The following is a 12060-nucleotide window of genomic DNA, read 5'->3' as shown; positions in this document are numbered from 1 at the left end:
CCTTAAATTACAAGGCTACAGCCCTGTGTTGCTGTTTCTTGAAACTTTCTTTAGACTTAAATCTGCATTCTTTAGGTTGTAAGTGCTTGCTTTGCAACATAGGGTCTCTCCCTTTTCTTCCTTCTTCAGTTCTTGCCCTTCCAGGTCTCTTTTGCCCATGAATCACTTGTGTTCGTTCATCTCTGCAGAATTAAAATTAGCTGAAAATTCAGGCTTCTTAAGGGCTAAATAGTAATCACAAGTTCTTAGGTAGTACTTTTTATCCAGAAGATCTAAGTCATTTCCAGAGGAAACTGATAGCATCTTTTTAATAGATTGTGAAACTGGGGCCAGTGACCTCTCTACAGTGCTTGGGATGGAGCACAAGTCCCTGACTCCCACCCCAGCAAGCTGCACTAATCATTTCTTTCCTTTTATCTGCATTTCCGATTACAGTGTCTCCCAGTTGGTCCTGAAGCTGCACTCAGTTACCTCTTTCAAGGGAACAGAAAGAATTGTGCTCTTTTCTCCAGCACGTGTCCTCCGCAGGTTTCAGTCAGATGTGTGCTATCACATGGCTTTTCTGGCTTTGCCTGCTTCTCCCAGTCATTGTTCCAGAGGTGGAAAAACATGCTGGAAGAGTTACTGCTTTCCTCCTTTTTATTTGATGTTCCTTGCTTGTTTCTGCAGAGCCATTTAGATAAGGAGATTTATCAAGCTTGAACTAATTAACTCTGGATGCAGGAAGTCAGAATTGAGTGCTCCAGCTGTGAAATCCTCCAACTTACCCTAAAACGCACATAGGAATTTCAGAGATCTCTTTTCCATTGTTGGCTTCCCCCGCTATGGTGGAGTGTAGCTGATGCCTTGCTGGACTTCTCTGGTGGATGTGCCATGAGGTTCGTTTGTTGGCCAGTTGCACGCAGGGCTGTTCAGTAGTGCTGACTGCGTAGTAGGATTGCACTGAGCAAGGGATGTCTCAGCTGCCACTTCAAGATTCCAGTTCTTTGAGATTTTTTGCTTTACTGAGAGAGGAAGTTGGTTTTGAGAGAAATCCAGTAATTTTGGCTGCAGGAAGTTACTTTAGAGGTTGTTACCAATTCCTGTCTCAGTGCAGAATCGGCAGTCAGACCAGTGACTTGGCAAAAGAAAGGAGGGAAAAGGCTACCTGGAAGGTCAAGTTAGGAAGAAAATGATTGTTGGATTGACTGAAAGGGTAGTTTGTGCCTTCAGAGCCGCCTTCTTCTCGTTATATGTCTCCATAGGTCGAATGGTCTTGAGAGAATCGATATCCAGGAGAGAGTTTAAGAAAACTCGATTTGTTTTCTAAAGCTTGACGTTCCCTGGCTATGCTTGGTGTTGTCAAAGCTCTCTGGGAAGTGCAGCAAGACTCCGATCGCCAGATGTATCCTGCTGGGGTTAAAGAGTGATCCAGAGAAAGCTTCTGAAACTCTGAACCAGAAGAGAGATGGCCATGACATGCATCTGGAAATAGTGAAAAATGCAGGGGCTTCCAACAGAATTCAAGCCGGACGAGGAAAATAACCTCATGCCTACCTCGAAGTGCCAATTGCGTGTCAGCACTAGCAGAGGAGAAGTGTTGCTTCACGTGGGAATCCTTCTCTCACAGTGGCCCTGAAATTATTTTCCTCCTAGAGGGAGGGGTAAAGGAGTAGGAGGGAGAGATGTCATTTAACCATATGAAGATCAGTCACTTTTGTCTTTGTGAAGAATTGCAGTTCCAGATGTAGTGTCTTCTTTTGGCACCAAACCGTTCAAAAATGTCTCTTACTCTGTTGCGAAGGTCAGAAGCATGGGTAATGAGTCCCCTGATAATTCTTTGCAGACCTTCCCCTTGAAGGAGAAGACCTCTGGTAAAAGCACAAGATTGCAAGTCAGGAGATGATAAACTCTGATGGAGACTTTCTTTGTAGACTGGAAAGGGTGTGTAATTTCTGTACACCTATTTCTGTTTTGCAGGAAAATAATACTGCCTTATCTTTAAGCGGTGGAGTAAGCATCACTTTCTTAATGTCTGTGAAGCTTACAGACACATTCAATGGTACATTTTTTGCTGGATTTACCTGCTTAAGGTATTTTCCTTTCTCCTCTGTGTAGTGCTGAGCGAGCAGGACTGCTTGCTTCTTTGTCAGCCAGATTAGGGAAATAAAAATAGCCTGGCTTAAGGGGGGAAAAAAAACCCTAAAAAGGCTTTTTGATAGGATTTTTTCAAGGTAGATCAGTTTCTTGGTCATTCTGCAGTGCAGATACACAAGTAGTTGTTCCAGCACATGTGCAGTGAGAGAGCAATACCTTAAGCTGCTATTGCTGTCAAAAACAAATTGTTGAGCTAGACCCAGATACTCCTGGCCTAGTATATGTCGACACTGTAGAGAAGGACTCCATGTGACCAGTTCATGTTCTATGTGTTTTGACTGGAAGGAAAGCTTGAATTCACTGGTAACTTCAACCCATGTTAATTAATGGTTTTTACTGTTTTTTTCCAGATTGCCCGACAGGAAGGAAGGGTCATTTTAACCTCTGGACTCCCATATCAGACTGTAAGTGCTTAGAGCTTCTGGCATTTCTCTGGCATTGTGTCATTGCATGGTCTGGGATGTGCAGTGTAGAGAAGAGGAAAAGCCAGATGTGAAAGAACAGCTGGCTTGGCTTTTTTGTCTATTTTCTGCGCTGAAAACTACAAAACGGGTCTTGTGAGGTTTGCTCTTGTTCTGAACAGCCAAAGGTTGGGTTGAAGTTTCTTTTATGCATGATACTTCATCAGCGGGAGAGCAATTGACCTCCATGTCAAAAAAATCAAGCCAAAGTGTTTCTGTATAGTCTTACTGGCAAGTGAAATGCAACTCACTTCCCATGCATTTTATCACAAAGATCCTTGTTTGCTGACTGGCTCCATACTGACATAGCACTCTGCTGGCTTTTGATACTTAAAGACTTTTCTTTGGGCTCAAAAGAGAGACAATTGAAGCCACTAAGCATGGGTCCAGGTGAGAGTTTGAGTTGCTCTACAGACACACAAAAAACAAAGCAAAACCCAACCTTACCCTCAGCACCAGACATTCAGAGCCCTTCATGAAACGTACTGCAAAGCAGAGTGTTGGTGGGAATATCCTGAACCTGTCAAGTCAATGGCTGCAGTGTCATGATGCCTGCTGCAAGTTCTGTGCCCTCTGTTATCGCCCCAAAATTCATCTGGAGAAGTGAAATTATTCAAGATTACGTGCATGAGCCAGAGTGCAGAACTTCATTTCAAACTATAGATATTAGAGATCCCAACTATTCAAATAGTTAAGTGGGGCATTTGCAGAACTTACATTGGTAATTTCCTAGTTTATAGCTGAACATTCAAGAAAACTACCCCCATGATGAGATACTGTGAGGCAAGTGCAGCCATGCCATGTTACAGGTTCCTTATCCGGACTGTGGTTGCTAGCATCTACAGCTGATGCTGTAGGTATTTCAGAGTCCGGCATAATCTTACTTGGCAAAGCTCTAACTCCAAAGCACTGTGTGGAAATTGGAAAAGGAAAATAATTGCCTCCCAGTGTGCAATATTGTCCTGGGAAATGTCTGGTTCCCTTTGTTCGCTTGCCTTTGTATGCCTTACTTGTGGACAGAATGGCTCTGCCAGGCTCTTTTACTTGCATTTAGCTGATCCCAGCTCACTGTCAGTTTTTATCACATTCATAAAGATGTGTCTGGACACTTCCCAGTGCTCGTTCCCAGATACAGACTTTTGCGCTAAATGTGGAACAAACAGCGAGGGAGTGTCTGCATCAACCACTTGAAATTCATTGGCCGTCTATGAACTCCAGGTGAAAAAGTGTATAAACTAGAAGGGGTGAATTGATAAAACTGTCATTAGACACTGTCTCCTTGCTTGTGCTTTTGCAAACAGTGTGTGATCTGGCCAGGTTTCATGTGAAAGCTGTGATTAAATTCAGTTTCCTCTTGCTATCACTGTCAGCACCACACCATTGAATAATAAGTTAAAGGGAACTTAGGCTATCACGTATGATATGTTGAACACTACTGCTTCAGTAGTCTCAAAGCTATTTGCAACAGTGACAAAGTGTTAAATTACCTGTTGTGCTTGTTAGATCAAAATTTAGACCGTAAACACAAATTAACTCCAAATGTTACTGTTATCAAAACCAAACCAAGTATATTAGGAAAAAAAAACCACAACAGATCATTATGCATGGAGTGCCTCACTTGTTATCTTTTTGGTTTATGATTCGTCTTTTGAAGCTGCAGTCCCAGATAGGAGAAGGAAGGTGTTTCTCTGTGAACTGCTCAGAAAAGGCAAAAGAACAGGCCCTGCAGGTTCTGAAGCACTTCAATGTTCAAGTAACCTTGGCGGATATCTTCAGTCGCTGCCAGGTAGGACTAGCCTTTTCTGAATTAAAGCCAGTGTTCACTAACTGTTCCTTGCACAACAGACACCATTTCAGCTTTTTGCATTTTGCATTCAGTGGCTTGCTCTTGGTTGCCAAGATTTCTGCTTGGACTTTGGCAATGCCTTGCAAAGCTGTGCGGGGTTTTTGAGTGTGCTAATATCGTTCATGAGTGCTGATGACTAAGTCAAACAGAACAGGCCTTGCATGTGCAACTTGCTAGAAACTGTTGGTTTTCACATTTTTGGTACTTGGCATGTTTTTTGGCATTGACTATCATGGTTATGTTCTTTTTGTTCCTGCATTCTCTGTCTAGGACATACGGTGTTTTAATTATAAACCAAGTTTAATTATGTCTTTGTGATTCTGATAACAATTATTTTAATAGCGGGATTTTTTTTAAGGTCTTATTTTTTTAAGGAGCTATTTGGTTAATTCATGTCCATGCTAGCTGATGATTCCAGATTGTGTTTGGCACTGGATATCTGTGGATTGTTTTTTAAGAAGAAATCTTGATTGTGTTAGCTCAAATTTGCTCCCTCTCTTCCAGTTTCACTGTTGTATGTGTTAACAGTAACACGCTGAAACTTATCCCTTCAAAAGCAGTAATATAAACCATCTTCCAACTTCAACTTTTCTCATCTTATCAGTGTTTAAAGAAAGAAAAAGAAGAAACTGCAAATCTGGCTAGAAAAAGAGCTTTCTCTTATGAGTAAACATGCCAGCTGAGCACTTCAGTGAAGTCTGGCTCAGTGCCTTTTGGTAGACAGCTAACAGGGTCTCCTAGCTTGGTGGAACTGTACAAATGTTGTAGAAATGACTATTGAGCAAACACAACAGGGTATGTTTTTCTAGGACTCCGCTTGTATCTGATGTTAGAAGTTATTAGAATCATGTCTGTAACTTGTACAGAAAATGAGAGTTGTCCGGCTGTTCAGATTGTCTATAGGATAAGAATGACATAACACCATGCAGATGTAGACATAATATGGGTTGACCTGTTGATCTTCAGGATAAATGTGTGTACTCAGATACAAGATCGCATGTTCAGTCTTGTGGTTTCGTTGTTATGTAGTGACACACTGGCTTCTTTGCTATTTGAAAAAAATCTTACAAGAAATCTGGTGGATTCTCTGATCCCCTGAGATTCCATCATATAGTAGTTTTTTTTCCCCCTGGCTGTTTGAGAGGCTGTGAGAATAAGCACATGCGAAAAAAACACGCTGAAGAAAACTGTGTGATATCCGTAATAAATGCAGAAGACAGTGCAGCATGGAACATAAAACTGACCCCTCGCTCATGAGCTGGAGTCTGAAACTGCTTAACTCTACAGCTTTTTAGTGTATGCTGTCTTCGTTTACAGTATAAATAGGGATAATTAATCTGGCTAGGAATATATACTAAGTGTTCTCTTAGTTCCAGGAGAAATGTCTTCCCTGTAAATTGTGGTGGTAGAACAGCTGCATGTTTTACACTGCTACGCCTGGGAAGATGCTATTATTTGTCAAACTGTTCTGTGTTCTGAATCATGTATTTACCTACATTTAAGGCTTTGGCATTTTGGAGTTGATTTGGTTCAGCTGTCCGCTGCAGATTGCACCACAAGTTTCATTGATATAATACTGTTGCTCTCAAGGAGAATCCCAGGCTTTCTGCAGCTGTATATTGCTAGCAGGCACCCAGCTAGCTGCGCAGGAGCGCTCTGCACCTGCAGTTCTCGGGAAATTTATGTGTGAGGAGGCGAGTTGTGGTCAGTAAATTGAAAAGGATCATAGTACATGACTATAAAGAAAAGAATATTGACTGCCCACATAAAAAATGGCAATTTTTTTCCTTTTAAAAGGGCACTCTGGGACGCCTGCAGCCAACGCAGAGACCTCAGCACTTCATTTGCAAGTTCTTTCCAAAACATCCTACTTCTCTGCAAACCTAGTGAAGCTGATCGGGCTTAATCAGGATGGAAGACTAGATCCTTCCCTTTGTGCTGCCTCTTCTGGTTGCAGACTGGTTTGAGGTCTGCCAGCTCCTTGCAGAAACATCTGTTGCTAATGGGCGACCAAGGATTTAGCCTGTCCCTGTGGCATGGGAAGTCTGATTGCGTGGCCGAGCTCCCAGGAGCATGTTAGGTGCTCAGCGAAGTGGAGGGCCCAGGCAGTACTAATTTGCAAGCGTGGCCTTCCTTGCATTCACGGAGCTTGGCCGAACAGGCTGAACTGCAGCCCCGTCAGTGAGGGATGGCTCCGTTCCGCTGCTGGAGCACTGGAGACTCGTTATCAGCTGTGATCATCCATCGTAGATAAGTGTTTTCTGTGTGTCACAGGAAGCAATGTGGCATCCTGCCTGACTCACTCTGTCTCGTGGAGCAAAGGCTTGTTTTGTCTCTTGGGCTTCTGTTCTGTAAATGATTTGAGTGACTATGTCAGCAAATATTGTTGCTATAACAATTAATGCGTGTAACACAGAGCACATGGTAAAAATAGGTCCTAATTCAATGTTGGACCCGAGATTGCTATAAAACATGTTTCCTTTGTCAGCTCCCTCAGCAGGGATGGACGGCCTCTCTTTTGCAGATGCAAAGAATGGACTTGCTTTGTAAACCTGCCAAAATATTGAACCTTTTTTCTGTTAAAACAATGGCGAATACTGGCTACCTCTGTCTGACTTCTCGCAGCGAATGCAAAGAGAACATCACCTGCGTGCTGCTTGTCCTCACTTCTGCTTTCACGTGTACTGGGCTTCTGCTTGATTGTTTTGGTCAGATGCTCTGGCACTGGAGGCTGCTGTCAGTTAGAGCCTTCCAAATATGACCATTGAGTGTGTTTTTCAAGTGCTGCATCTTAAGGACTCTCTGATCATCATGAAGTCACCTGTGCATAGCACCTTTAGCTAGGCCTGGTATTGCCTTCAGTGAGCAATGGTTTAGGGGGCCTGAATGGAGATGAAACAAGTTCTGTCTTTGAGGGACGTGCAAAGAGCCCCCAGGAAGCTATATGCTTCCTAGCCTTAAAATCTTTGAAATAAACCCATTTCCTCTAGCTGTTTGAAATGCAAATGTCTTTTGTCTCTCAGCTCTGCACACATTTGAATGTCTTGTATACAGGTTTTTTCTTCTCAGATATCCCCAAATAGCGCCTTCAGAAATGGGCAGATGTGAAAAGCATGTTGGAGATGTTTCTTACATGATAAATTCAGCGCATTGGTCTCTGATACTAGTCCCTAAGATCTTTATGAAGTCGTCAGAGGCTGTAGTAAGCATCTGTGGGGTCAGCTACCAAATTAGCTTGAGTGGAAGACGGGCTGTCTGATCCTGCTAATTTGGAGGAAGTTCTAGCACAGAACTTGGATTAAAAAAAAAAATCCTGCTAAAGAAAGTGTCTTACTGGACTGCTACAGTTATGGATACAAATATCTGAGAAGTAGGTCATTCTAAATGGAGTTTAATGTTTGGCAGGTCTCACAGCTCAGCAAAATCGATGATAAGATTGTCTCCCAATCCTACCGTGGTGCGGCACCCACCCACACTCCTGTGGCCAGGATCTGTGCACGGGGCACGTGTAATGGCTGCGATAGCTGAGCTATGGACTCATCGCAGGGCAGCAAAGGAACAGGAACTCAATTGCAGCCTAGTAAAGAAACTCTTGAAAATTAACTTTTCTTGGGAAGTATTGCCCGGATGACTTGGCCTTTCCATCTCTCGTTTCTATACCGTCTTTGAACACTGAACTTAGAAGTTTTACCTAAACGTGAGAGAAGCAGGTGTAGATAACCATCTATTTACTGACCTTGTAGTGTGGCTAATGCGTCTTCATTTCTTGCTCTCTTTCTCAGTGAGCCTGAGGTATTGAGGCCTTTCACTTCCCTTGGCTGAGGTATGGTATCTGGCCTAGCGGGGTTCTTGTCAGTGAAAAACCACTTTCGCCAAGGGAGATAATTCAGGAAGGGGAATGGGAGCCCTCGGCTGCGAGTAATGCCGCTTTGTGCAATATTGTCAGGGTGAAATTACGTTTTGAATGGTGATAAACCGAGGAGGTAAACGGCGCAAGTTGTTAGCTTTAAATCTTTATATCGCAAGCGTTTGTCGCGACGGTTCGAAGGGAAGACAGTATGTTCTGTGTTGTCGAAGATAGCCAGTAAATTAGTCTTGTTACATAAGAACTGCGTCGTTCAAAGTTTATAACTGCTGTAAAATTCTTGCTGGTTTGAGACTCTGCAGACAGGTTTGGAGCCAGGAGGGCCCCTGTCCGTCTTCCGAAAAGCCGAGTTCTGCCCTGCTTGAGACAGTCCACTGCTGGTTAGCTGGACGCCGAGAGCAGGCAGCTCTGCCTCTCCACCCAGCATGGGAAAAGCCAGCTCCTCTCCTGCCCAGCCTGCGCGTGGTCAGCGGGGCTCAGCAGACCTGGGTCCTGCTGCGTGGCCGTGGCCGTGGCCGCGTCCTTTCTGCTTTGGCCTCTCTTTCCTTTCCCACCCCCTGTTTGACATGACCCTTTATAGCTTTTAAGCTGTCCAGGGCACAGACTCTATTGGAACAAAACCTCGTGCGGTGGGAGTTTTATCCTAGGTGAGGTTTCGAGGCATTCCTGCAAGAAAGGGAGATTGTAATTATATCCTCCTGCAAAAATAAATGTGCAGGGAAAAATCTCTTTGGCCCCAGCTGCAGTTTCTGCAGCTGAGCTGCTCTGCATTTATTATCGGATTATCAGTCAATTCAAATAGGTTGTCTCTTTCGCTTCGCCGAGAGCTCTGATCCTAAATAAGCAAATTACATCACCTGTTCTGATGTCCTGTTTAACTCCTGACCTCAGCCTGAGCTCTGCAGGATGTGAGAGATAGCTGCTTTATTTCATTGTCTGGAGATCTGATATCTTCCCCCCCCCCCCCCCTTCCCTGCTCTTTATGTTTCAAAGCGAATCACCCCAGCCTTTGAGAAAGGTGTTAGCATGGGATTAGGAGTAGGCGGGGAGGAGGGGGGAGGAGAGAGGAAACCACCATTTTTTTGAAATTAGGTGCAAAAGTGTTATAACAGTTGCAGCAAATGTTTCTGGTTTTGTGTGGTTAAGGTAACGAATTTCATTGCTGCAAAGCTCGTCATGTGCAAACTGATTTATGCTGAGTGAACCTCGTATGGAGCAATCCATTTAGCAGGGACAAAGAAAAAGGCCTTATGATTAGATGAAAAACCCTGTGCTTGGGGCACTTTGTGAGAACCTTTGAAGCCAGCCTGGGAACTCTGGCAATATTAGTCAATAATTAGTAATATAGATCCCTCAAGCTGTCGTTTAGGTTGAAAATGTGCATGTCTCTCATGAGCCTCTGTCACACCAATCTGATCAGCAGGCTTTTTTGTTCCTTTTATGTGGGCTGCTCTGTCGGTCCAGAGGATGATGAGAACTCCCAGACATCATCTTTCTCACTAACTTGTGAGCCAAATAGCTATCTGCCTGCTCTATCATGCCATGGAAGTGGGACCAGCGCAATTTTGTTTTGTGGTCACCTTGCTTGGCTTGGTCAGCAGTCTTTTTATTCTTTTAAATACAGCAGTTGTCCTTCCCAATATGCAGTAGAATTGAAAGGCTAAGTATTTCCTAAAATCTCTGAGAGACAACAAGGAAGTTGCTTAGGATAAAAAGCATCTCACGCTGAAATGGGACTGAGGAGATCATCACCACATTTAGAAAATGTCACTTCTCAGAGTCCACATTTCAGCTTTGAGTTGCCTTCCACTTCTGTAGTATTGGACCTCTATTTACTTCTTCTCAGCCCTGAAATCTTTTTAGAACGGCTGTGTCACCATCTAAATGAAGAGTTAAGAAGGGCCATGTGCACTGGCTTTTACAGATTCGGGAATGTTGAGAAAGAGAATATTGTTTTAAAACCCTTTGTGGTTTAATAAAAGGTTCATCCATAGGATGCAATTTGTCAGCGCCTACAGGTCAGGAAAACCTATGATTAACAGCATCTGTGGTTTCCCCAGATGTGTGTTAGCTGCTTATTCCTCACCAGCCCTTAGCCTCAACTGAAACGCAGCCCTGTGCCTGCCCACTATGTAGGCTGTGATTTCTTGCTTCAGAGTGTGATTGTTCAACACAAAGGGTAAGGCCCTCTTAATCTTTCTGTTTATCCTGGGCCTGGCAATTTAGATGTAATCTGCAACTTGTACTGCTCAGATTCTGGCCAGGAAGCACAGCTGGTATTATTCTGTCTTTAGAGACATTGTTGAAGGAGTGAATTGACCTCAAAAGGTACTTGTCCCTGGAAGCGTCTGAATGTGAGCATTCACTTGTGAATATACCTAACCCTGAAATAGCAGCTTTTCATTCAGAGAGTTGTCTCTCTTTTGATTTGGAGTAGATCTACAAGACAGTCGTTAAATGGCATCAGGGAATGTGAAAATTTGTCATAGCAATTTGCGCTCCTTTAGAGGCTTGAGCTGAGATTATTTTCTCATTGCTAAGGCTTTATAAACCTTAGGGAGAGCTCATAGTGAGCGGCCAGGGTTACGGGCAGGGAAATGTGGGCGCACAGAAGTAATGTGCCTCGTCCAGGCTCCGACGAGGAGTTCCCAGCGGGAATACAGCCCGCGACTCCTGACTCCCAGGCTGCACCTAACTGTTAGAGATTGCCAGGTGCTTTCCTGGGCTTAGCTGTGTTTGTGTGTCTTAAGTGGGTAAAAGAATGCTTTATCTGCTGCTAATGTTGGAGTGGGATCATGGGGAACGTACCATAAATACACTGATTTACAGAAGATGCTCGTGGGCAGGTTGGGCTCTCCCATGTGCAAGGACAGGAACATGGAAAGCGTGTTGCCCATACCAGTTCCGCAGCGTGATGCACCAGTGGGGCGAAAGCATGATGCACAAGCAGGGCCCTGTAAAATTCCCAGCCTTTAATTTTCTTAGCATTGTGTTATCATACGTGTGGAACACAGAGCCCCCCCCAAAAAAGGGCTTGACTGGGCCTAATTCTCACCAGCGAGCCTGGACAGTCCTGCCTGGTTCCCACAGACTGTACACTTTCCTGCCAAGATTTCAGTATCTTCAGAAATTCAGTGGAGCATGAAGGTCACAGCAAGGGAAGAATGACAGCCTGAGATTTTTTTTCCCCTTTCACCAGCTAGGAGCAGACTGTTGTCTCTCTCGCATGTTGACTGTTTTCATAGGGTTAGCGTGAAGTTTATGTTTTACACAGACCAGTGGAAGTCAGATATGGGAATGCAGCAGATCAGCTGTGTTTCTTCAAGGAAGACAGTCTCATGTTGCAGATTTTCTTTCTCAGTGTCTGCAGAAGCTTGATTTCCAGTGAAATTTCTTTTACAGATCTTTGTCTTTAGCTTCTTTTTGTGGAAGTACATGAAAGACTGTACCCACGGTTTTGGTTCGTGTTTATCTCCTTTCTCTTTTTTTGCTTGCAAAGCTGTGGGAGAATATTAAACTTCAGAGGAAAAAAAGCTGTTAATTATTCATGGTGTTATGTATTACAGTGCTGAAAATGATGATGCCAAATTAGCTATTAGAAGTCAAACCTCAGCTGACAGTAAATGTTTTCTTTTGAGGAAGTCATCCCTGTTCCTGGGAACCAGCTTTGTTCTCTTGGGCTAAATGCAAGAAAGGTATGAATGTGTGTTTTTTTTCCTGGAGGGCAACACTAGCTGGAAAAATGCTGGTTT

The 12060-nt window shown here is 43.7% G+C and overlaps 1 protein-coding gene across 20 annotated transcripts in view; it reads left to right on the top strand.

Moving 5' to 3' along the window:
* Positions 1 to 12060, top strand: part of EXD3 (exonuclease 3'-5' domain containing 3) — a 333234-nt gene that overhangs the window by 157483 nt on the left and 163691 nt on the right. For 19 of the 20 annotated variants that reach the window (XM_026106225.2, XM_026106223.2, XM_064523551.1 and 16 more), the window contains 2 exons: positions 2487 to 2540; positions 4252 to 4383. In XM_026106225.2, the coding sequence (XP_025962010.2) occupies positions 2487 to 2540; positions 4252 to 4383 (186 nt within the window). Of the gene's footprint in view, positions 1 to 2486; positions 2541 to 4251; positions 4384 to 6240; positions 7433 to 12060 lie in introns of those variants that run through there. The other variant, XM_026106236.2, reaches the window with a different exon arrangement.

Source organism: Dromaius novaehollandiae, chromosome 20, assembly GCF_036370855.1.
Source record: "Dromaius novaehollandiae isolate bDroNov1 chromosome 20, bDroNov1.hap1, whole genome shotgun sequence".
NCBI lineage: Eukaryota > Metazoa > Chordata > Aves > Casuariiformes > Dromaiidae > Dromaius > Dromaius novaehollandiae.
The sequence above is the reverse complement of the archived record's forward strand: the minus strand, read 5'-3'. Positions and strand labels throughout refer to the sequence as shown.